Source organism: Nymphaea colorata, chromosome 7 (genome assembly GCF_008831285.2).
Source record: "Nymphaea colorata isolate Beijing-Zhang1983 chromosome 7, ASM883128v2, whole genome shotgun sequence".
Lineage (NCBI taxonomy): Eukaryota > Viridiplantae > Streptophyta > Magnoliopsida > Nymphaeales > Nymphaeaceae > Nymphaea > Nymphaea colorata.
In genome coordinates this window covers 6,717,477-6,741,589 of record NC_045144.1, presented here as the reverse complement: position 1 = coordinate 6,741,589, position 24,113 = coordinate 6,717,477, and the positions used below count along the sequence as shown (strand labels likewise).

At 40.1% G+C, this 24,113-nt stretch overlaps 3 protein-coding genes across 4 annotated transcripts; all 3 read right to left on the bottom strand.

The window, feature by feature from the left end:
- Positions 1-251: 251 nt before the first annotated feature.
- LOC116257732 (probable carboxylesterase 17) lies at positions 252-1,361 on the bottom strand. The gene has a single exon (XM_031634698.2). It carries the CDS (start codon positions 1,324-1,326, stop codon positions 316-318), a length of 1,011 nt encoding a protein of 336 aa, XP_031490558.1. The 5' UTR covers positions 1,327-1,361; the 3' UTR covers positions 252-315.
- A 7,504-nt stretch (positions 1,362-8,865) lies between these two features.
- Positions 8,866-15,678, bottom strand: LOC116257280 (protein DETOXIFICATION 41-like). The gene is made up of 8 exons (XM_031633897.2): positions 15,283-15,678; positions 14,050-14,594; positions 13,331-13,417; positions 12,714-12,770; positions 11,368-11,606; positions 9,925-10,043; positions 9,387-9,473; positions 8,866-9,168 (listed from the first exon to the last, which is right to left on the bottom strand). The coding sequence occupies exons 1-8, from the start codon at positions 15,604-15,606 to the stop codon at positions 9,100-9,102; spliced, it is 1,527 nt and encodes a 508-aa protein (XP_031489757.1). The 5' UTR covers positions 15,607-15,678; the 3' UTR covers positions 8,866-9,099.
- A 616-nt stretch (positions 15,679-16,294) lies between these two features.
- Positions 16,295-23,800, bottom strand: LOC116257787 (protein DETOXIFICATION 41-like). 2 transcript variants are annotated; one of them, XM_031634774.2, is made up of 8 exons: positions 23,476-23,800; positions 21,875-22,419; positions 20,984-21,070; positions 20,343-20,399; positions 19,336-19,574; positions 17,917-18,035; positions 17,023-17,109; positions 16,295-16,536 (listed from the first exon to the last, which is right to left on the bottom strand). In XM_031634774.2, the coding sequence occupies exons 1-8, from the start codon at positions 23,779-23,781 to the stop codon at positions 16,468-16,470; spliced, it is 1,509 nt and encodes a 502-aa protein (XP_031490634.1). In that variant the 5' UTR covers positions 23,782-23,800; the 3' UTR covers positions 16,295-16,467. The 2 variants fall into 2 exon arrangements, 1 of the variants encoding a protein (XP_031490634.1); XR_007573962.1 differs by lacking the exon at positions 16,295-16,536 and adding an exon at positions 18,219-18,342 and having other exon boundaries at positions 17,100-17,109.
- Between the last annotated feature and the right edge of the window lie 313 nt (positions 23,801-24,113).

Sequence of the window (24,113 nt, the reverse complement as noted above, 5' to 3'; positions counted from 1 at the left end):
TTTGTCTCTGAAATTAGAAAATTATAACATGAAATTATAATTTCATTCCAATTTAAAAAAGAATTATATTTCAAAATTTTCGTTCTTGAATCAAAATTCCAAACCATCAAACATATCTTTAGAATTGGAGTTTATTTGTCTGACTGGATTCATTAAAACAGCATTCAGTTGCCGCAAAACGCAAACAGTACTATAGGCATCATAATTTAGGGACCTTTTATACATAAGTGTGTGTGCAAGAGAGACAAAGGGAGTCTGATCATGTGATATTCATTAAAGTGACAGAACACAAGAGTCAAACAGGAACGGACGCAATTAGCTACAGGAATCTTGTTCGGACTTGGCCGAATGAGCGTCCATGAACAGGGCGATCCGGTCTATCAGAAGATTGGACTGGGGGGAGCCGAGCTGTAACAGATGGTACCCATGGTACTGCCCTTCCTCCACCATGACCTCCACGTCTTTAATGTTCATCTGGGTCCTGGCGAGCTCGGCGTATGACAATCCCCTCTCCCTCAGCAAGTCAAGCCCCGCCACGGCGACCAGCATGGCGGCCGCCGCGCCTGGCGGCAGATGGCCCATCGAGCCCACCCACGGGTTACAAAATGGGCTGTCCCTGTCTGCCCCCTCCGGCAAGCTCAGCTCCCAGAACATGTCGTAGCAACTAGACAACATCACGTATGGCTCGCCTTGCTCGACGCAACTCAGCTCATACTCGGTCTTGGTCTCGCCCCCAAAGAAAGGCTGGATTAGGACATACCCTCTAATAACGAGCTTAGGCCTTAGTTCTGCGGCTGGGCTCGCCATCTGGATGATAATTTGATGTATGATGTTCCCGCCTGAGCTGTCCCCGCAAAGAAAGCACTTGGTTAGGTCGGCGTAGTTGGAGATCCACTGGTCTTCTTCCTTGGCCACCCAAGAAATTGCATCAAGGCAATCGTCATATGCGGCCGGAAGCCGGTGCTCCGGTGACCTCCTGTAGTCGACCGACACCACCATGGCTCTGGCCGTCTTGCACAGGCTCTGCAGGAAGTTGTGGATCTCAACATAGGATGTCGATCCCAAGCAGAACCCACCAGGGTGGAAGTAGAAGAGCAAAGGAGACTTGGCTAGGGGCTCGCGGCCGGAGCAGGCCAGGTATATCCGGACCTTGACTCCGGTCATTTTGTTAATTAGAACGTCTCTACAAGCAACGCCGTCCAACGGTTCTTCGTAAGGCTCGACCGTCGGCAGAGGGGTGCGGTATAGCGAGCCGTCGCTGTAGGCCGTGGCCAAGCCATTGAACTCCAAGGCCACCGTCTTGGTTGCGCCGTTACTGACCTCCATGGCTGCAGCTCTCTTGCAGCACACAAAGATCTTGAAGTGGCTTTATATAGGGCCTGAGGAGAGGACGGAGCTGAAGGGATTGATTAAATGCCTTTTAAAGTTTGGTTGACTTGATGTGTTTATCTTTTCTACAAGCTTATCTCATATGTTGGGGGATGACTTTCGATTGAAGGCTCATAAATGTTGGCTACAAGCTTTCTACTGAATAAATAAATGTCGGCCTTAATGGTACCGAAAGTCATGAGCTTTTCAGTGATTAAATGGGACGATGGAAGCCCAAAATGTGCACTGATTAATTTGAAGGAGATGCTTTTGGTCCCCGAAGATGGGATGGATTCTTTTCTTGCTTAGTGAGTATATATAATTGCCTTCATCCCTTTACCATATATATATATAGCCATCTAATAGGGATGTGAATGGTTGAGAGAAAAATAAAGACAAAAAAGGCATAAACTTATATTAGAGGATGAAAATACCTATCAACTTTTTCTTCTTGTTTTTCTCTTAGCCGTCTATCATGGGGTTCGGACGGCCCTAGTTAGATATTGGATAACTCTAACAGACCAGAATCACTAGCCAATCAGTCAATTTTAAAAAAGAAAAATGTTAGCTTTTGATAGAGTTGGAGCTTTTTTGTGAAGCAGTGCTTTCCTTATGGAAGACTTATTGATGATATGGTTTTGCATATCAGTTTTTCTGAAAAAGGTGTCAAAGTAGCCACAGTTAATGCTTAATGAGGCTTTGTTAACTACAAAAGAAGTCTATGTAACCTTGTTTCTCAATGAAATTGCTTACTGCCCTTGTGATTGGTGTAATTGTATAGGTTGGGTTTATTTTGCTGCTGGTCTCTTGTCCGAGTTTCAGAGCGTTCACCCCCTGTGTTGTAAAATGACCACTAAAAATTGAAGTGCACTTGGAGAGACATCCCGAGACATAGGGGACAGAGGGAAGAGTGGGAGCTTCGCCCTCTAGAGAGAGGTTGGATGAAATACTCCTCTTACTTACGTTTGTGATTTGAAAATCACTAGTTGAAACTATATTTCACACTTTATAAAATAAACTATATGGATCATGTGGTCAATATTTTCGAGCAATTGACCTTTGAAATGTTGTAAACACTTGTTTTTTAATGTATAATTGTATTTTTTATTTAAGGTCAACTCGAGATACACAAGGATGGAGAGAAATTAAAAAGGTGGAGAGTGAAGGAAAATCAGCAGAAGTTAATTAGGAAACAAGAGCAGGAAGGAGATTGATAGGCTTATTGATGAAGGAGAATAAAAAATGGGTCTGGGTTTCTTCTGGGGTTGTGAATTCCTAAAAGGGCTTAAGGAGTTTATATGGAGGAGTATGCAAGATTAGAGGAGGATTAAGAGAAATTTAAGAAGGATGGCCGGGTTTTTGGAGCGACAAAATATATTCAAATCTCAAGGTGCCTTGAGACTTTTTAAAAGCTCTATCTTTCCACTCATCCCCACAAAGTACTAGACATGCTTTAGGTATCTCAGGGTGACATCTTGCTATACTTCAATTTGCATATCAGTGTTTTCTCTTCTTATGCTTTAGAATTTGAAACAAGATTGGCCGTCTACTAGCCTTTGCCCTGTCCATTGTGCCGCCTTCTCTCCAGAATTGATCAATATAGTTTCACTTGTCAATAGAACCGCTTCTTGTGAGTTTTACCATATATTCAATAAACAGTAACAGAGCGCAACTTCCCTCTCAGATTTTTTTGCCTTAATAGATATTTCTTTTGAAAAGCAATCGATGCTTTCATTTGATGCTACCTGTTCTCAGCTCACAACCTCAAGCAGGATTTTGGTGCCTCTCAGTTGAAGGAAATTTATGTAGTTTTAGTACGACACTTTTTATGTGTTGATCTATAGCTATCTTCCAATCTTTTTCTTCTTTTCTTGAAATACTTGATTGATTGCGGCTGATAATGCCATTTTGAAATCTACAGGAAAAGAAACGACCCAAACTTGTCATTGGATGCCCAAAGAAATGTTTATCTTGAGGTAAGGGGAGAGACCCACAACCTCACATAAGGCTGAAAGCAGAAGCCTTCACCTAACCTTTCATTATCCTGCATGGCCTTTTATAGCACAGATAGTTAACGCTTCAAGGATTTGAAACAAAGACGGGCTGCTACAAGCACAGCCTCATCCATTGTGCCAACCACCTCACGAATACCAAGAAAATGTCTCTTGCCCATGCTACAAGCTACATTAATTACTGATCACTACTCTTAAGAATTTAAACCAGGAAATAGGGATAGGTTTAAGTAATTGTTACTCAAACAAAATAAACACATAAAGAACAAGGATTTTGTACTTGGGCCTGATATATATAAGAGACAAAGAAAGCATGGCTAAACACTTTGATGTCTAAGAGATAAGGAATAACATCAGTCCTTAATATTTCAAACCGCAGTTGAGAGAAAAACAATAAGAAAAAAAAAATATAAACTAACTAGATGACCGAAATTCTCATCTAGTGTCCAGCACCTACCAAATTTCTCTCTCCCTTTCTCTCTCTTTATATATATATATAGACCGAAATTCTCATCTAGTGTCCAGCACCTACCAGATTTCTCTCTCCCTCTCTCTCTCTCTCTCTCTCTCTATATATATATATATATATATATATATAAAGAGAGAGAGAGATGGAGAGAGAAATTTGGTAGGTGCTGGACACTAGATGAGAATTTCGGTCATGAACATAATAGGTATATAGAAGGAGGGAAGAGTAGGGGATGCAGTCAGCTGGGAACTGGCTTAGCATGTGAGCCCGGTTTTGATGTCAAAATAAAAAAAGCCAAGTCGAATTGGGTTCAAGCTGGGTAAAAAATACAAGGAAAAATGCAGCAAATGATTGCAAATAACTTGACCCGATCCATCCCAGCTCGTTTTAATCTGAGTCATATGGAACAGTTCGTGGAAATGATTATTAGTAAACCAAAATACTGAATCAGCAATGTTTGATAGCAGTACTGTTTTTTAAGAAAATAACTTATATATATATATATATATAAAAGCAATTAAGCATAGATAGATAAGATGAGAATGACAAGATTTTGACCATCCAGTCTCCTAATCTATTAAAATGTTCCAACTTGTATGATTCTATCTTCAATGTTTTGAGGTATCATTTGGCTGAAACATTGAAAATACGACTTTTTAAGAAAACTTGGTTTTGCAAAAATGATTTTTTTTGTTTTAGTGAGTTTTGAAAAAGGTCATTTTACGTTTGGGTGGGCAGGCAAAAACTGATTTTGATGTGAATAAACTCGCCGCTATCTCTGGGATGCCATTAGAACTCATGCTTCTGCTGCCAACTGGCACCAGTTGATATGGAATGCGAAGGGGCTGCCCCGGGCCAAATGGATGCTTTATGTCGGGTGTGAAGGTCGGCTTCTCCTCGAATCCAGGCTTCTCAAGCTTGGCTTTCATGTTGTTTCTCGCTTCTCACTTTGCTGCAGGCATTTTGAAGACGAGTCACACCTGTTTTTCCGCTGTTGTGTTGCGAAAGGCATATGAAAACTGGTGGTTGCTCGTTTTGGATTCAAGAAGTCTCCGCCTGCTGGCTTGGTGGCTGGTCTCAAATGGTGGCATAAGAAGAGCATTAGAAACAAAACATTATCGAAATGCTGGAAAGACTGTTTCCATATCCTTGTCTGGTTCATATGGAAGTTACGTAATAGTGTTAAGCATGAAAAGCACAGGTTGTCTTTTGACTCTTCCAAACAAGCTTGGACTATCTGCAAGGATCACATCTTGCACCAGAATTGGAAAGATAGGGAGGAAGAGTTGATTAAAGTTTGATTGGTGACGGGGGTTCGATGGGGGGAGCGTGATTGTTCTCGGTAAGTTCACATTAACATTCAGTTTGTCTCTTGCCGCCGGAATAACTAGTCTGGATATAGTGCTCTTATCACGGACGCTGGTGGCAGTAACCTTTATGGGCTATCTCAGTGGTGCCACATTTCAGCGTTCTACTCAGCTGCCTCTAACCGCAATGCTAGATGGCTGATGCACCGGTGCCTTTTATATTTAACTACCAAGGGGTTGACTCACAACGCCTGTTGTATTATTGTCCAATGCAGCATTCAGGTAATGCAGATGAAGCTGTTCCACATGACCTGTGCTGTGCAGACTCCTCTTGTTTCGCTACACGGGCAACCATTCGCACAGCGTTCCATTTCTGGTTCAGTAAGAAGCTGCCTGCCGTCGACGGGTTCCAATTGTTGTTAAACACAGAGATCAGTTTTTTTTCAAAGAAAGGCAGTTCCCTTGAGGGCTGGCCGTCAATTTTTGTATAGCTTTTTGTGAATAAAAGGATGGGGGTCCTTTCTTCTGCAGTTGTTTTCTTGACACTGAGGGGACTCTGTTTTCAAGCAACCCAAACAAGCCAAAAAACAGGTTTTGGAAGCAAAACTCTGTTTCATCCTCTTTTATAAATGAAACATGGCCCATGAAGAAAGAATCAAACCTGAGCAGGCCCAAGAGTCAAGTGGGTGTCGAAGAATGTAAGAGCTATCACTTATCAGGAAGAACAAATCCAAAGAAAAAATTGGATAGCAACTAAGGAAAAGTGGGTACTCTTGCGTTTAGTTTAGAAGTCAGTATAAGAACCTTTCATAGCTCTTACAGGCGGGGAAAACGTCATGAGATCATGATTGAAAGAACAGACTTTTCAGCAGAAATCTCGTTAAAGGTCCTAGAGATATCATGAACCAAGTAGTATGCATAGAAAAATCGAACTTTATCTGAGAAAAAACATGTTCTGAGTACATTCAAAATCTCTTTAAATCTGGAAATCTTCAGATCAACGGGAAGAGGATGTGTTGATTATGAAGCTAGGCTAAAATTTGGTCATCTCCCTTGATGACACAATGCTTCTGATTAGTGCGTCTACCTAGGCCCAAGGGTCATTCCTTCAAAAGTTTATGGCACATCACAGAAGCTGATATAACAACAAAAGTGATTGAATTATTCAAGAAATGATCCCAACTAAGTAGTGCATAATTATTTGCAGGGCTGCACAACAAGTTGAGCTGGCTCGGGCCGACTAGAACACTCTCGCCAAAACTCAACTTCAACTCGAGTTGTTTGTAACGGAGTCAAGTAGAGTTCAAATGTATGCTTAAAATGTTAAATGTTAAACGAGTCGTGCTCGAGTTGTAAGAACTTGACTTGGCTCGAGTACATAATCAATGCTGAAATATAATGAAAAAACAGTTAAAGAAGTAGCAACTAAATGAGTTAAGTGACTTAATGAGTGAAAAGAAACAAGACAAACTTAACAGAAAGGAATTAAACGAGTTAAGTTCGATCATGATACTGTATTCTCGAGTCAAGCTCGATCCTATTCTATGGAGCTCGTTTTGAGTTTGAGCTGAGCTCGAGCTCGTGTTTTCTAAGTCAAGTCAAGCCCGAACTCAACTCTGCTCATGGGCAGCCCTAATTAGCAGACATTCCTTCCAAATAGAAGCATTCTTTAGAGTACTGGCCTTGGCCATGTATTCCCAAATTCCATGTGAAATAAAAATTAACAAGTTACAATGAAGATTTGTCTTGTCAAATCCTGGGGTATGGGTGGAATGAAACTTTTTGTTGCTCTGTGATAATGATGGAGTTTTTATAACGGAGATGGGTCACTAGAGTCATAAAATCTATCTCAACCTTTACTTTTGAGGTCCCTGTCAATGGTGAACGGAACAGAAGATTTTCCAACCAGAGAGGCCTAAAATAAAGGTAAGTCACTGATATGCTTATGATTCAGACGGTGTCGTTCCTTTCTACCGACGGTACTCTATTTATTCTCTAATACCAGCAGGACTCGTTGAATTTCTGCCTATTTTGCTGAACTTTCAACTGAGCAACGAAGTTGATTGTGAGTAGAGAAAAGTTCTGCATTATTTCTTGTGATCTTTCCAGCAGTAGACAATGGATGAGAAGAATTGGTTGTAAGAATTTGGGGAAGGATCATGAATTGCCTTTGTCTTCCCCTTCATACAGGTAGGCATTATGCAGGCCATCGTAAACTTTTCACTGAAACTTTATAGAAACTAGAAAGAATTCAGGGATTAAATGACTGACTCCTTGAAATTGGAGTCATCCTTATAAATTAAATCTGTCCTCTTTGCAACTCTAGTATATGGCATCAGTCTTGGTCTCCTGTAATCTACAACTAAATTGAGAAGACAGGAAATTCCGTCACAGATCTGCTTCCTATTGGATGAAGGACGGTTGGAGCTGTGGAAAGTGGAACTGATGAGTATTGTCCTCTTGGAAAAACAGCAATGGACTTTAGCTGTCAAGAAAGATCAACCACTCTGTACTTTTGTAAGATGGACGTATAACTAAAACATTTCTCCCTTTAACTCCATTGCTTACAGGTGTGTTCTGTGTGAGTGGGCAGAAGAGAATACTTACCACTTGTTTCTGAGAAGTGAAGTTGTTTTTCCCCCTTCTGGAGGAACGGTACTGTAATGCTTGGGAAAAGATTCAATCTCTGTAATCTTCATTCATCTCCTTGGAAAGCTATACCGTTTTCTCTCTAACTTGTCTTGGGCTCCACAGCTATATTGTTTTATCTCTAACTTGTTTTCCATTCAAACAGTAGTTAACATATGCAATATCAAGGTGACATTAGATATTCATTGCTGTGGTGTAGAATGTTGTCATCTGAGATTCTGAGCTGATCTCCAATTGGTTTTCCATCAAATTGTATTCTGCTCTGGAGACCACCCCCTTCCTTGTTTGCATACGCGAAACTTTATTATAGAGATGAAACTTTAGTTCACATTCAATGGAAAATTCCAGCTGCAGACAAACACAAAACTTTAATGTCGAGTTTTGGAGCCATTGTGGAAAGTTTAGGTAGAACTTTAATGCTGGGAGAAATTTTTTGCCTGTTAACTTCTCTATTCTCGGGACAAAAGTTCCATGAAATCAAACTAATTGATGTAAATGAAAGATCGAACAAAAATTCCACCAAAAAAATGCTTAATTTAGGCCCAGGTGTTTAGTTCCATGTATTCAAACGGACCCCAAAGATTAGCTAAAAATAAACTTTATGGTAGCTCCAAAAGGCCCTCGGAAATGGAGTTTACATCGAGCAAGCAATTAGTTTTACATTTTTTTCTCTTTTTGTTTGGAGAAAGCACCCTCGTATAGGCATTAGGCAATATGATGCATATTGGCTGAGAGTCATATTAACAGCACTCTTTTAACACCATCTCTACAATGTTACTATTATTATGAGAAATTCCACTTATTCGTGCTTTTGCCTATTATCTGAATTCTCCCTCCTGGCGCATGCCTTGTTCCTGTATTTGCTTTCTGCTTCTTCTCTTCTTTTTTGCTCGTTAATGAGCTTTCGTTAAGGAGATACCTAAACTGTTATCGCCTACCCAAACACACTTTCTTTCTTCCTCCCTGGATTCCCTTGGCCACTATTTTTCCTTGTGGCATTGAAATGGTTTGGAGATCGAGCGTTATCTCTCTCTCTCTCTCTTTCTGTAATTATATGGAATGTTTATATTTCATTAGAAAAAAAACTCCTACATCTCTTGATTCCTTGTGGCATTGTCACTATATATATATGGAATGATTAAGTTCCATTAAACAAGTAAAAAAAAAAGACTCAATCATCTCTTGATTTCCACGGGAGAAAAAGCATCCGCATTTGTCATCCTCATTTCCGAAGGCGTTTTCCGGCCGTCCTGAATCCCATATGGGGGCATAAACACGAATGTTTGCGTCTCTATCAGATGACCCCATCTTCTATCAAGCTCTCTTGAGCTGAACGTTTCACACGTTCAACTGCCTTCTCAACCTGCAATGAGCCAAAAAACCCAGTCATCGTCAACCTCTCATGGCGATAACAATTTGAGTTCATCATGATTCATTCCTGTATTAGAGATGTAAACACAATTGTATCTCTTTTTATTAACAATCAACCTCTAATTGATTCGAATTTACTTGTTATTTGGATCTCTTTTATTAACAAAATTGCTTCTTTGCAATAATACCAGAGAGAGAGAGAGAGAGTACCTCTTTTTCCCAGTTAGTCCTGAGGGTGAGTATAATCAAAGTTAAGGTTTGCAATCCAACTCCCATGATCATTCCCCACCAGATTCCCTGAGCAATGCACATATATAACAGCTCAGTAGTACTTTTCATCAGTGCAATCAGAACCGATTCACCAACCAAATCACCGAGCCTGTGAACCGGTGGATTCACTGACTAGATTGAAGAGGTTGTACATCATTTTGAAAAAAACAAAACATAAAATACACTTAAGAAAAGTTTAAAATAAATATTCCAAAACCGGCATGTGGCGCTCTTGCATGGGCCACTGAATTGAATCGGTTTGCCACCGATTCGGTTCGAGTAGGCCGATTCTGGCCGCCAAAATTCGGCGCCACAGATTCAATTCAAACATGTAGTCATCTATTTTTTTAAAGACTTAAAATTTTTTGAAGATGTAATGGAGCTCCTCCTGAAATTTGTCATGCATTGATTATAACTAAGCTTAATTATAATTCACTAAGTTGGGCAAAGGAGAAGGGTGGGAGACATGGAAGCTTACAGTAACGCCTAGCCCTTCTTTGAAGCCCAAGACTAAGCCAATGGGAAGGCCAATGATGTAGTAGGTGGTAAGATTGACGTAGGCAACCAGGGCCTGCCACCCGCATCCTATTGCTACTCCTGCACATCAACATACATTTGCCTTATTATATGATCATACCAATCAACATATATTTGGCTTATTATATGATCATGATCATACCAAACACAGCGGCAGAGGTAGAAATTTTTTTCATTGACCGACAGATATAATTTAGTAGCCATCAGAGTCTACCAATAAGAAAATCATTGAAATTTGTGTGACTGTGTGGGCAATCGCCCACACGTGACTCCCATCACAGCTAAAGTAGATCACTTCTTGTGTTGCTAAATGAAGCAAATATAATGTTGAGTAGCACTAGTCTGCTTAAACAGTTGCAATATGGATTTGTTTTTCTTAATGTTTCATTATCAAATGCAGATCAGATTTGATTTTTCATGCCCAATTCTACTTGGGGCCCAACCCATTGACACAACTGCTACAGTTCTTCTTTTTTTTTGATGGATAGGGATGTTAATGGATCATATTGGAACCATATGTACTCTTTAACTGTATCCACTTTGTCAGATATTCATATACTCATATTTGAATTTGGTTTGAATATGAATGTCGAGAAGTCATATCTGAATCGAATGTGAATCCAAAATCTAATTTGACAATCTGAATATGAGTTTTTTCCTTCATTCATGAATCCGAGTTTTGATACGAACCCGACTGGTTTTCAAAATGTAAAAGCGTTGGGTTTTAAACTAAATCCAAATCCAAATCTGATCTGATAGCTTAATTGGATATAAAATTTCCTTTTTCAAATTCAATTCTTTTTTGAATAATTTGGGTGGACGTCCAATTCAAATCGGATATATTGACATCCTTAGACTAACCTAAATTTTGCCTAGTAAAGCTTGATGACGCCTGAAGTTTTGGCTAAGCTGCCAAATGACAAGCCTAGTTCCTACAATGAAGGGTTTGGTGTAGCTGGTCGAACGCATGACTGGTACAAAGCCAATCCCACATAGATATGGTGGCAGTGTAAGGGGTCGACCACCATGCCCTTGAAGGGCGGAAAGTTGAACACATGATAAGCCAGGATTTTTTGGCCGAGAGGCACCTGAGTTAGCAATATAAGTTTGGCATGAACACCACATATAATTTTCAGTCATGAAAATATGATCATGAGATAATATTATAATCAAAATTTTTATGGGCTGATATGGGCAGTGGCGGCACCAGCCAACAAGTAGCTCCGCTACTAAGTCAAGCACATCTCGTCTAGCATGCATTTTACAGGAAGCCAGAGAACTCGCCCCAATAAGATTGGGTTCTTGGTCAATTCACAGATAACACTCAGTTTACGACTTAAGTAATTAAGCTCAATTTAGGAGTAAGGAGTACATGATGGCGGACCTGATAGAATCGGCTGCACTCCATTCAACAGAACGGACAAGCTCAACAATGGCGTCAGTGAAGACACCGCAGCTATAACTTCTTCGGTGGTGGTGAAGGCCAGGCTCAGCTGCTTCTTCAGGATCAAAACCAAGGCGGCCAGAGTCACGCTGACCACCACCGACGTCGCCGTCACCACGACCACCGCGAACCTCGCTGTTTTCGGATGGCAAGCTCCCAGCTCATTGCCCACCCGCACACTGCAAGTCCCTCCGGCCACCACCCCACACAGGACTGTTAGTATTCATATTTCTATAATGAAAGCAGAGCGTGCTTCTGATTGTAAATAAGAGTTCGGCCATTCAATCAATAAGTATGCATATTGGCTTAAAAGTAGGGATGCAAATGGATTTGGTATATCAAATCATGTATCTGATTTTGAATACATTTAGTTGGAACTGGTAAAGAAATCCGGATCCAGCCACTAATTGGATTTAAATTGGGTAGTTGATTTCATATCCAAATTCAAAACCGAGTCCAATAATCAGTTGGGAACTCATATTGTCTGACCCAGTTATGCATAAATTTCGGGTCCACAACTCTTCTAACCAGAACTTGCTTTAAAAACGTATTTGAGAACCGATCTACCACGGTGGCCCCAAACGACCCTGTGATGAGGGGCTAAGGATGTCAATACATTTGATTTGAATTGGATATCCGATCGAACTGATCCGAAAAAATCAGATATGACAAAAAAAAAATTAAGAAATCAATCACATTCAGATTTAAGAAATGACTTTCGATCAAATTTGGATATACATAAACATTTGATTGGATTTGGATATAGATTCAAATCAGATTTATTTTTAGACAAATATCCTACATCTAATGCTCTTACATTTTAAAAATTGGCAAAATTTGAATTCGGATTTGGATATGAACAAAAAAATAAGATTCGGATTGTGAAATCAGATTTCGGTTTCAGATTTAAATATAACTTTTCTTTATTCATATTCAAATCATAATTTGAAATATGTGAATATTTGAAAAAATGGATGTGGTTAAGAGTATATAATCCAATCCGTTGATCCTTATGAGTGACTTTGGATAGCCTTAGACTATATATATATATATATATATATATATATATATATATATATATAATGAACTAAGGCTATCCATATATATATATATATATATATATATATATATAAAGAGAGAGAGAAAAAAAGAAGGCAGAAACACCCCCTAATATGAAGATCAACACTGCTCCTCAATATCATCAGGATAGCACCTTTTATGAATGGAACGATGACTTTGCTACCTAGAGAAAGAGGTGACAAATAAAACGGGTTTGGGTCGTTTACCTTGCTGCGGCACTGATGCCAAGCATGATCATCATGTCCCAGTTGAGGTAATTCATGCTGAAAAATGCAGAGTAAGCGGAGTTACATTCATGGTGGTGCGTATTTTCAATTTACTCTCCGTCACTAAATGACCTTCATCGTTAGAAAGACATCCAACAAGTGTAGACTGCACACAAGAAAGTGTAGCGACAATTCATATCACAGAAATTAAACTGCATCTAAAAGCAGGTAGACTGCACACAAACAAGTGTAGCTATAAGTGACAGTTCATGTCAGTGAAATTCACTCTAAGTAACAAACAACTGTAGCTGCAAATGAATTTTGAAATGCGACTGTTCATATCACTGAAAATAAATGTAGATGTATTAAAGTTCTCATAAATGTAACAATTCAGCAGTTGAAATTGTTTTAATATTAAAAAACTGTGTTTTGTTCAAAAATAGGATTTGTAAAAGATTCAGATTTTAAATAAAATGCTGCTTGTAGATTTTAAAAATTTTAATTTAATATACACAAAAATTTTTAAAAATTATATTTAGGCTCCTGTCATGATTTTAAAGGCATAAGTAAGCTCCCTAATGAAAGACTCCACCTTTGAGTGCTTGATAGAAACCTACCATATAGAGATAGAGTCGAGCTCGACATCGGGGTCGGGAAGCAGACCGGAGATAATAACCAACCCCTGCGTATACCATATCTCCAAGCTGCCAAAACAAGGGAAAAATGTGATATGATTAGTAACATTTTCAAAGTTACAATTCTATGAAAACATATTAAAGCAAGGTCATTGTAATCATATGGTTTCAAATTAAGGACGTTTCATAAGAAGAAAATTGCATCTATCAAATATACCTTCTCAGAATGCATGATCTAATAATATTTTTTTTGGGTCCCAAAATCAAATACTGAACATGACTTCACTAGGTTTTTTTTTTTTTTTTGAAACAATACTACATATAGTGTTCTTGGAACACGTATAATAAAAACATGTACTCAAACTTGCGCCTTTAAAGTCGACTCGAATAGCTAGCTTCTATCATGGATCATATTATTAAATTATTGCTATGATCATGTAGTCACGTGTTGGTCGGTTCGGCCTAAAATTAAAAATTTTAGTTTAATATTATATATAAATATATTAATTATATATAATTTTATATATAAATAAAATAATATTAAAAATAAATAATCAGGCCAAATCAAGTCAGGTTAGTCGGTTCGACCCAGTCAACCAATCTTCTTGGAGCTAATAAAATTTAAAGATGAGGAGTCAGAGAGATCTTTGTCGTTCCTCCTTTATAACAATATTTATTGGGTAGGTACAGTAATTACTTACCACAGCATGAACGCGGAGGCGACTGTCAGTTTGAAGTAAGACCAGAGTCCTTTGAGCGCCTGGGCACTGAACCCAGTCCACGTGTGGGCGCAGTTGGGGCTCAGCAGGATGTAGGCGCCGGTGAGAACCACCAGCACCCACCAGGACAGGCTGAGGGTGGCGGCGGCGCCGAAGAGGCCGAAGCCCAGCTTGTCCACCGCCAGCCAGGTGAGGAGGAGGTGGAGGAAGAAGGTGGCCACGGACAGGTAGGCCACCGGATTCACGATGTTCTGCGCCTGAAGAAGCCTCTGCATAGGGCAGTACAGGGCGAAGGCGAACAGCTGCGGTATCAGGCCCCTGGTGAAGACCTGCCCGTAAAACGCAACGTCCGTCGACTGCCCTATGAGCTTCAGGATGCGGTAGGCGTAGAAGTAGACGAAGGAAAGAGCCACTGCGGTCAGCCCCATGATGATCATCGCCTTCTGGCATATCACTCCCATCATACTGTACTTCCCCTGTCCATAGGCTTGTCCGCAGAGCGTCTGCACTGCACTCGCCATGCCCAACTGTATCCACATGTCAAAGAAGGAGAAAACACTCACTACCATTAGCAGAGGGAGAGAGGACACAGAGAGAGAGAGGTATGAACTACTGTAAGGAAATAAACAAAGAGGGTGTTTGGATGATATGCTGATTTAGCTCAGTTTTGTGAAAACTTGGTTTCATAAAACCAAGTTTTTAATGAGTTTTGAACCCAAATCCTGTTTTCTAGAGAAGTTCATGTTTTTTACCCCTTGCAAAACCAAGTTTCATGAAAACTGGGTTGTCTTTAAACCCAATTTTGATTCCATCCAAGCCCTCTAAAAATATAGTTTTAGAAGTAAAACCTGATTTTGGAGTGTCATCTAAATGCTTCCTGAGAAGGTTGAAGGGCACAAGTAAGTTAACTAGCTAGATTGATTTTTGAACTGCTTCAATGAGATCAATTTGAACTGCTATTAATAATTTAGCAGAGAGTAATTAATACAGGTTACTTAACTAGCTAGAATGAGAAGAATTTGAACTACCAAGAACTTAGCAGAAGCACAGTACAGGTCACTTAACTAGCCAGAATATGTTTCTGTACTACTAGAAGGAAATTAATTTGAGAATTTGAAAGACGATGAAGGCAATGCGCTAGTTAATTAGCTAGACTAGCATTGTTCTGGCCAGTTCAAAAGGATGTGACTCGGAGTAATTAATTGAGCAGCGCACCATGACGCCGTACGCGAGCCCCTGGAGGCCGACGTTTGCGATGGCCGCCCCGGCCAGCTGATCCTCCCCCAGGTGGCCCGCGAACATCTGGGACACGAAACTGAGCATGAAGTTAAAGATCATAATTATGATGGCCGGGGCGGAGAGCCGCCACAGAATTCTGGATTCCGCCACCGCTGCCGCACCTAGCTGCCGGCACTGCAGCCGCTTTCCCGACAGGAGGAGCTCCAAGTCCTCCGGTTCCCCATGGTCCTCGGCCTGCTGGCCAACGGGGAAGGAGAGGCGCAGCGGTTCCTGCGACTCTGCTGCGCTCTGGCTCGACATTGTATCAGTTAGTTTCTTATTCGGCGAGAAAATAAGCGGTTTGATTTGTTGGGGACCGAAGGAAAATCCGCCATTAATAGACCTCAAATTGATGAGGATCCAAAGCTACCTTAGTTCCAGCTACTTCAACTACTACTGCAACACGTGAAAGTTCTACCTGTCGGTCCTGCCTACTCGCCTTCGGGGCTTCGGCCTTTTAGAACCAGAGTTTGACTGGTCGCTTCCCTGTCCGTGCCGGTATCGGTACCGCACGGCGAGTCGGGCGATTCTTGCTACATTACTTTAATTGCATTGGCAGTTCATTTCTGTCTTGTGTTAGTATTGGCACTAGATTTGTAACGTATCGTTTACTTTTATGGCACCTCGTATCGGGTTGTTGATGGCGTTTAAGCGATTGAAGTTAACAATTTGTATATATTATCAGTACATGCGCATGTTGGTGATAGTGTCGGCGTCAAACATGTATTCATTTATTATTATATGACATACGGATCGGTCTATTCATTGCGCTTTCCTGTTCTTAAACAGTTCTTAAAACTTGGTTGTTGTGTTTGAGTGACGAAGGCGAAAATGACGTTTTATGTGAAAACCTCTAAAATGAACGTCATGTATATATATATATATATATATATATATATAGAGAGAGAGAGAGAGAGGGAGAGAGAGAGAAAGGAAACAATATGGGAAGAAGATATTTCATTATAATCAAAAGGCAAGACCAAGTTCTAATTTCTCAAAGAAGGAATCCATGCCATCCTCCTTGGAGCTATTGTCAAAATGTTTCCAGCCGACTTGAATCCCCCAAAAGGGGACCGGAAAAATATGTTGTGGTGGAATCAGCTGGTTCTGTGCATGTCTCCATCAGATGACCGCATCTTCTATCAAACTCTCTTGAGCCGAACGCTTCACACGCTCAACTGCCTTCTCCACCTGCAGACAACAATTTGAGTTAGATTGAGGCGTTGCCAACGGTTTGGTCATGTGATCGATCTGCACCTACCATTCACCAGATCCAACCTTATCCTGATCCAACTCGCTTTGGAAACTGAATCTAAATCCAAACCCAAATCCGGGTCCGGCACGGGTAGGATCTGGTGGTGGTTACATGAACCTGGGTCGGATCCTTGTCGTTTCTAGATCTCAGATCTACAATCAATTTTGGGCCCCTTTGAATACATGGAACTTTATTGTAGAGATAGAAGTTTATGCCAAATTTGGTGGAAAGTTCTAGTTGCAGACAAACGCGAGACTTTAATATCGGGACTATTGGAGCCACTATGGAATTTTAGTACGGGTATTCAAACTCTACCTTAAGAAACAAGGAACTGAACCCAAATTTCGTTATATATATATATATATATATATATATATATATATATATATAGAGAGAGAGAGAGAGACTGAGAGAGAGAGTACCTCTGTGTCCCAGTTTGTTCTGAGTGTGAGTATAATCAAAGTCAGGGTTTGCAACGCAACTCCAATGATCATTCCCCACCATATTCCCTGCGCCACACACAGGACCATTCACATTGTTCAGTAATATTTCTCCATTTCGAACATGTCACATGTGCTCTTGAATCGGTTTGCCACTGATTCGATTCAGATATTTAACCGATTTGGGCCACCGAGTTGAATCGGTTCCCCAGCTATTCAGCCTTAGTCAGCCAATTTGGCTGGTTCAGGTCGCTTTTGATGCAATGCTTTTATTAGGGTAGAGCCAAACAGTGGCAGGGTTGGTACAGTCCTTCCTAAATTTCCAAAGTAGTAAAGCCATTGATTTTGTTACTTTCAAAAAAGAATCTAAAATTTGTTCAAGATATCATTAAGCCATCCTTCATAAATGTGCTACTTTTAAAATTCTCTAATTTGTAATGCTACCACCCAGTAGAGTAGTTAGAAAAATTCACTGGAATGGCACTTGTTTAAAAATACTTAAATCTGGTAGGACATATATATATATATAAGGATAAATATTTAAGATTCTTATTTAAAAATAAAGAACTTTTAAGAGACTGATGTGGGCAACTGCCACACCAGTCAGATGTGGCTACACCACTGCTACCACCGCCTTCATGCATTGGTTAGGGTGAGCATAAGGAAACCTCACAGCCCGAGTGAGAGCTGAAGTCATTGGTACCAAGCGCGGAGACAGTGTAACTTCAACTTGGCATTGTGTTCTGCAGCCTTGGCTCAAGAGCCCGACTGAAATCGACTAGCAACATACACTAGGACTCCTTATTAGCCCACCCAGCTACACTACGCTAATTGTTTGGTGAAGTGAATTAAAGGTGGGAGACTTTGGAAGCTTACAGAAACGCCCAACCCTTCTTTGAAGCCCAAGACTAAGCCAATGGGAAGGCCAATGATGTAGTATGTGGTAAGATTGACGTAGGCAACCAGGGCCTGCCACCCGCATCCTATTGCTACTCCTGCACATCAACCATCTTCTTTGTTAGTACATAACAAAAAGATCTTACTTAAATGATCACGCTATTAAGTATTAACAAAACCGGCATAATTACACCACATAGATAGATCCACCATTTCATGTCGCAAAATCAAGCATTTAATATAATATGGAGCACTTGCAGTAGTCTGTTTAAATAGAGTACCTTCTTATCAAGGAAAAAAAGGATAGAGTTCTTGCCCTTCATGGACCAGAATGGTTGGTAGTAACTATAAATGCAAGGCCCACAGAGCTCATTCTCGAAAAGCTTAAATTAGTAGATGTCCATCCTGCTCCATGGCCAATTAAAAATTTGTTAACTATACACTTAGTGCTTTATGGGAAAAAAAAAATTCTAGCTTTGCCCCTGGAGATCTACTTGGGTCTGAGAGAGAGGAAGAGAGGGGGACAAACAACAACCCTTCCACTTAAACTATGGAATAAAATCTCTCGGCCCAACTACCAATACTATAAAGAAAGTAACACTCATAGGAATCGAACAAGAAATATGCCTTTTCCAGTCTTCTATGTGACTAGCTAGGATATACCACAACTCAAGGTACTGCCTTTACTAATAAAAGCATGGATTTGTTTTAGGACATTTACTAGTCAATTAAAGTTTTAATACTTTTTTCCTCCAAATGGTTTGCTGACCTCCTTGACATGGAATTTTGTGCACATTAATTGCTTTATGAGAAAAGATTAAGTATACTCAGTTCAATACCATGGCTACATGTGGTTTAGTGTGAACAATCAGTTCGGACTCAGATTTAAGAAATGACATCAGATTAGATTTGAATTCAGTTTCAGATATACATAAATATCCAAAGGGATTGAGACTTAGATCAGATTTAGTTTTAAATAAATAACCTACATCTGATGCACTTATGTTTTGAACATGGCCAATTTTGGTTCAAAAATTTGGATTTCGATGCAGATATACATGAAAAAATCAAATTTGGATTGTGAAATCGAATTCTGATTCAAATATATTTTTCTTTGTTTGTATTTGAATCCAAATTCGAAACTGAATATGTGAATATATGGAAAAACAGAGACAACTAAGGGCATATGCAATTCGAGCAAAGAGAGTTTTGGATTAGTGTCCCTCCAGCCAAAATTTCTTGGTCCGCCCCACCATGAACTCACTCTAATATAATTAGTGTGATTTCTCTTGGCCAGGTGAATTGACTGGGCGAGGGATGCTGGCATTGATTCCGCTCAAATTGCTAATTAAGTAGTTAAGCTTGATTTTAGCAGTAAGTAGTATACGAATGGCAGACCTGATAGAATGGGCTGCACTCCATTCAACAGAACGGAGAGGGACAGCAATGGCGTCAATGAAGTCACTGCAGCTATAACTTCTTCAGTGCTTGTGAAGGCCAGGCTGAGCTGCCTCTTCAGGATCAAAACCAAGGCGGCGAGAGTCACGCTGACCACCACCGATGTTGCCGTCACCACGACCACCGAGAACCTCGCTGTTTTCGGATGGCAAGCTCCCAGCTCATTGCCCACCCTTACACTGCAAGCCCGTCCAGCCACCACCCCACAGAGGACATGCAAAGCCTGCGTTAGGGTTCGTATATTTCCATAACAAAAGCAAACCATGCTTATTATTAGGAGGCAGATTGAGTTAAAAGAAGCGATGTAAGTAGATCAGCTCTAAGGGGCGGAGCCATAATTTTTTTTTATGAAGAGGGCTGAATTAAAGTTTTTAAATTTTGAGTAGGGTTGAAATATCATTTTTCAAAATTTTTATATAAAACAAGTGAAATTTTTTAAAATTTACATGTAAATTAAAAAAGAAAAATTTGAGGTGAAGCGAGAGCCCATGTGCTACCTTGACTTGACTCGCCCATAATCAGTTGTATCAAATCATATAAGTGTTTCTTATACTGGTAAAGGAATGTGGATCCGGCCGCTAATTGGATTTGAATTGGGTTCATAACCAAAGATTTTTGGGTGGGGGGAGGCGGCCGCCTGGATGAATGGCCTTGTGCGCCATCGTCCTTTGTTGTAAGAAGAAAGGGAGGCATCTGGATAGATGGTTTTTTGGTGGGCTGTGTGAGAGTGACAAGAGCATCCGGACAACCTGATATATAATATATCGGAAAATTTAATGGTGACTCTTAAATTCACCGGCTCACTCATGAGGGCTTCCATTGTGATCTATAGTTAAAAGAAACACACAAAAAAAGAAACAAAATTATATATATATATATATATATATATATATGTGTGTGAAATTGGAATGAAGAAGAGAAAAGGTGTTGCAGAGGTGGTTTTTGACCTGGCTGCGGCGCTGATCCCAAGCATGAGCTGCATGTCCCAGTTGAGGTAATTCATGCTGAAAATAAGAGCGATCAAAAGAGTTATATTCAGAGTGGCAGGTGGGGAACAGTGCCAGCCGAGTCAATTTATTGATGGAAAGATTTTCTGAAATTTTGGTTTTCGAGCTTACTTTGTTCTTATAATTTCGAAAAAAAAAACGCATTTTTTGTTATTTGTAATTTAGTAAATAATACACTTTTTCTTGAAGACAATTACAAGCTCATTTCTTGATTTCCAAATTTACTGTCTATCACTAAACTCGCTTCATCGTCATGTCTAACATTTTTTGTTTCTCAGATTAATGAAAGTTCATTTATGACAAATACTGCACCTATTAAAAAATTGCAAGAGTTGTTCCTTTTCAAAACCATAGGCAAACGATAAGGCTGCAATAAATGCAATTTATTAACTACTGGCCGGGCACAACTTCTCTACATGACAGTTCATATCACTGAAATTCAAAGTAGTTGTGTAAATTGTCATAAATAAGACAACCGGGCAGTTGACATTTTTTAAATATAAAAAAGTTGATATTATGTTTAAAGTGTGTGATGTAAAAAAATAATAATACAGTATAAAATTTTCTTGATCGAAACCTACCATACAGAGATAGAGTCCAGTGCAACATCTGGGTTGGGAAGCAGACCAGAAACAATAACCAACCCCTGATTATACCATATCTCCAAGCTGCCAAAAACAAGGAAAAAATATGATGTGATTAGCATCATTTTTAACTTAATATTATATATATATATATATATAGTTTTATCCACTTCTCTTGGGTGCATATAAGAAAAATTTATAGATCATCTGAACCATATGTTTTTCTTCCAAACTGTTTGGTAAGAAAAAATTGTCCTTGAAACAAATGTTCCTAAATACCTGATTTGAAAACACCATATTTTGATTACATAAAACATGATGTCATAGTGACTATTTTTTAACATATAACAAATGAATAATCAACATAATTACAGTACTACTGAGTCTCTTTAAACAATATCAAGGTGTTCTTGAACCATGAGTTACAAAATATGTACTAAAATGTCTAATGAATCTAATCAGTTTCTGGGTTTAATTCCCATATGAATTATGCCTTTGAGGCAAGAACATCATATGAGTTGAAACACATTGAGTGAAGTCCAAGCATTCATGCTAGCGTAACTTACACGCAAATGAGATGAAAAAGGAAGGAAGCTTTGACTCTTAGCCCTTACCGACCTGTCAGACTCCTTACCTACCTGTAAGAGTCTGAAATACGCAGCAAAATCTTATTGAAGTACTAGCTTACTCATAAATATTTGTCGAATTCAGTGCATTTAAATCTTAGGAGCCAAAAGAGTACCCCTCTCTCTCTCTCTCTCTCTCAATTTATATATATATATATTTCAAAGTTTACTGCATTTAAATCTTACGAGCCAATATATATATATATATAACAAACGGTCTTTCTTTTAGAATAATGTTTTATTTGGTAGGTAGAGTACGTACCACAGCATGAAAGCGGAGGCGACCGTCAACTTGAAGTAGGACCATAGTCCATTGAAGGCCTGGAAAGTGAACCCAGTCCATGAGTGGGCGCACCTGGGGCTCAGCAGGACGTAGGCGCCGGTGAGCAGCACCAGCACCCACCAGGAGAGGCTGAGGGTGACGGCGGCGCCGAAGAGGCCGAAGCCGAGCTTGTCGACAGCGAGCCAGGTGAGGAGGAGGTGGAGGAGGAAGGTGGCGACGGACATGTAGGCGACGGGATTGACGATGTTCTGCGCCTGAAGAAACCTCTGCATGGGGCAGTAGAGGGCGAAGGCGAAGAGCTGGGGTATGAGGCCCCTGGTGAAGACCTGCCCATAAATGGAAACGTCGGTGGACTGGCCTATGAGCTTGAGGATGTGGTAGGAGAAGAAGTAGACGAAGGAGAGAGCCAGGGCGGTCAGCCCCATGATGATCATCGACTTCTGGCATATCACCCCCATCATACTCTGCTTCCCCTGTCCATAAGCTTGTCCGCAAAGCGTCTGAACCGCACTCGCCATCCCCAACTGTACATCAAAGAACAAGAACAGGCTTGTTGCCGTTAGCTTAAAGAAAGATGGAGAGAGTTTAGGGGCAAGATCGAGGGTGGAGCCTTAAAGTTTATAAATTTTGATCAAGGCTGAAGTTTATTTTTCAAAATTTTTATATAAAACAAGTTAAATTTTCTAAAATTTATATGTAATTTTAAATTGACTCCGGCCCTGGGCAATAGCACACCATACCCCGAAGGGCTTCACCTTTCATAGAAATAGAACTAACAACTGATCTTTTACTTATCTTGACCAGTTATACTAAGAGAGATTGAGTTAAAGTGCACAAAGTGAGAAAAAGAGGTTTGAATAGCTAGATGTAGGGATGTCTCTAAATCTCATTTGAGTCGCATGTAAGCCAAAGTGCCAAAAAAATTTGTATATGGAAGAAAGTTAGCATCTCATTAAAAAATTCGGATCAGATATAGACTTAAGAAATGACAATCAAATCATGTTCAGATTTAAATAAATATTGACTAATTAGATCCAAAATGAATTTAATTTAAATAAATATATTTTGTATTAACATCCATCCATTTTTCGAAAATTAGCTCTTTAAATACCATACTGCAATTTGGATTTGATCTAAACGTCAGATTTGGATTCAATTGTGAATTCAAAAGTCAAATCCATATGAAATTAGAATAGTAAATTCAGATCCAATATAACATTTGATTTTTCTTCGTTCATATTCAAATCTGAACATATGAGTATAGATTGAAAAACATAGACATCGTGCCGAGCCGGGCCTGGTCGAGCCAGCCTGTGACCTATTTTGACGGCCCAAACCGACCGGATTTATTCATGGGCCCAGGTCAAGGGGTTGCAAACCGGACGGACCTGGGGTCTCATCCTTCCTTCAATTCAATTAGTAAAGTATATCGATTTCACATCCCAGTCAATACATTTGAACATTAATTTGAAGCACTAAGAATTTAGCTTGTACAAGTCAGTTAGCTAGCTAGAGTGGCTTTCCTATAGTAATTGCACTTCAATGGATTCTATATCGATTCTATGAACTAAGCAGCGTACCATGATGCCGTAAGCGAGCCCCTGGATGCCGACGCTGGCGATGGACGCGCCAGCCAACTCAACCTCGCCCAGGTGGCCGGCGAACATCTGAGACACGAAGCTGAGCATGTAATTGAAGACCATGATAACGATGGCCGGAGCAGAGAGCAACCACAGGCTTTTGGACTCCGCCGCCGCCGCTGCACCGAGCTGGCGGCACCGGAGCCGCTTGCGCGACAGGAGGAGCTCGAGGTCCTCTGGTTCGGCATCGTCGGGGAAGGAGAGAAGCAGCGGCTCCTGGGACTCTGCTGTTCCATTGCTCGACATTGTGTCGCTTCCTTGAACTATGCAGTATGGTTTACTGGGGAGGGAAAGAAAGCCGCCATTAATAGAAATCTAGTAACGGTAATGAAGATCCACATCTACTTCAACTACTCAAGCACGTGGACGCGGATACACCGACCCTTCAACCAACCCGTCTTTTGGGGTCGCGAGTCATTTGTGAACCTCTGGTTCGCCCAGGCTGACATTAAAGTATGCATATGGGAGAATTTTATGCGTATCGACCCATGCTGACATTAAAATATGAATACGTGAGAGTTTAAAATATTCCTTATATCAGGGTCCATTGTTCTTGTTAAAGAATAATAAAGGAAAAG

What these genes read in the sequence shown, in the direction of transcription:
- LOC116257787 (XM_031634774.2), bottom strand. Translation starts at nt 23,781, where the DNA reads ATGTCGAGCAATGGAACAGCAGAGTCCCAGGAGCCGCTGCTTCTCTCC. An exon ending in CTGGACTCTATCTCTGTATG is followed by an intron (nt 20,400 to 20,983) that starts GTAGGTTTCGAT and finishes TCTTATTTTCAG; the next exon opens with CATGAATTACCTCAACTGGG. An exon ending in AAGAAGGGTTGGGCGTTTCT is followed by an intron (nt 17,110 to 17,916) that starts GTAAGCTTCCAA and finishes TGTGTGGCGCAG; the next exon opens with GGAATATGGTGGGGAATGAT.
- LOC116257280 (XM_031633897.2), bottom strand. Translation starts at nt 15,606, where the DNA reads ATGTCGAGCCAGAGCGCAGCAGAGTCGCAGGAACCGCTGCGCCTCTCC. An exon ending in GGCATCAGTGCCGCAGCAAG is followed by an intron (nt 11,607 to 12,713) that starts GTAAACGACCCA and finishes AGGGACTTGCAG; the next exon opens with TGTGCGGGTGGGCAATGAGC. An exon ending in AAGAAGGGCTAGGCGTTACT is followed by an intron (nt 9,474 to 9,924) that starts GTAAGCTTCCAT and finishes TGCATTGCTCAG; the next exon opens with GGAATCTGGTGGGGAATGAT.
- LOC116257732 (XM_031634698.2), bottom strand. Translation starts at nt 1,326, where the DNA reads ATGGAGGTCAGTAACGGCGCAACCAAGACGGTGGCCTTGGAGTTCAAT.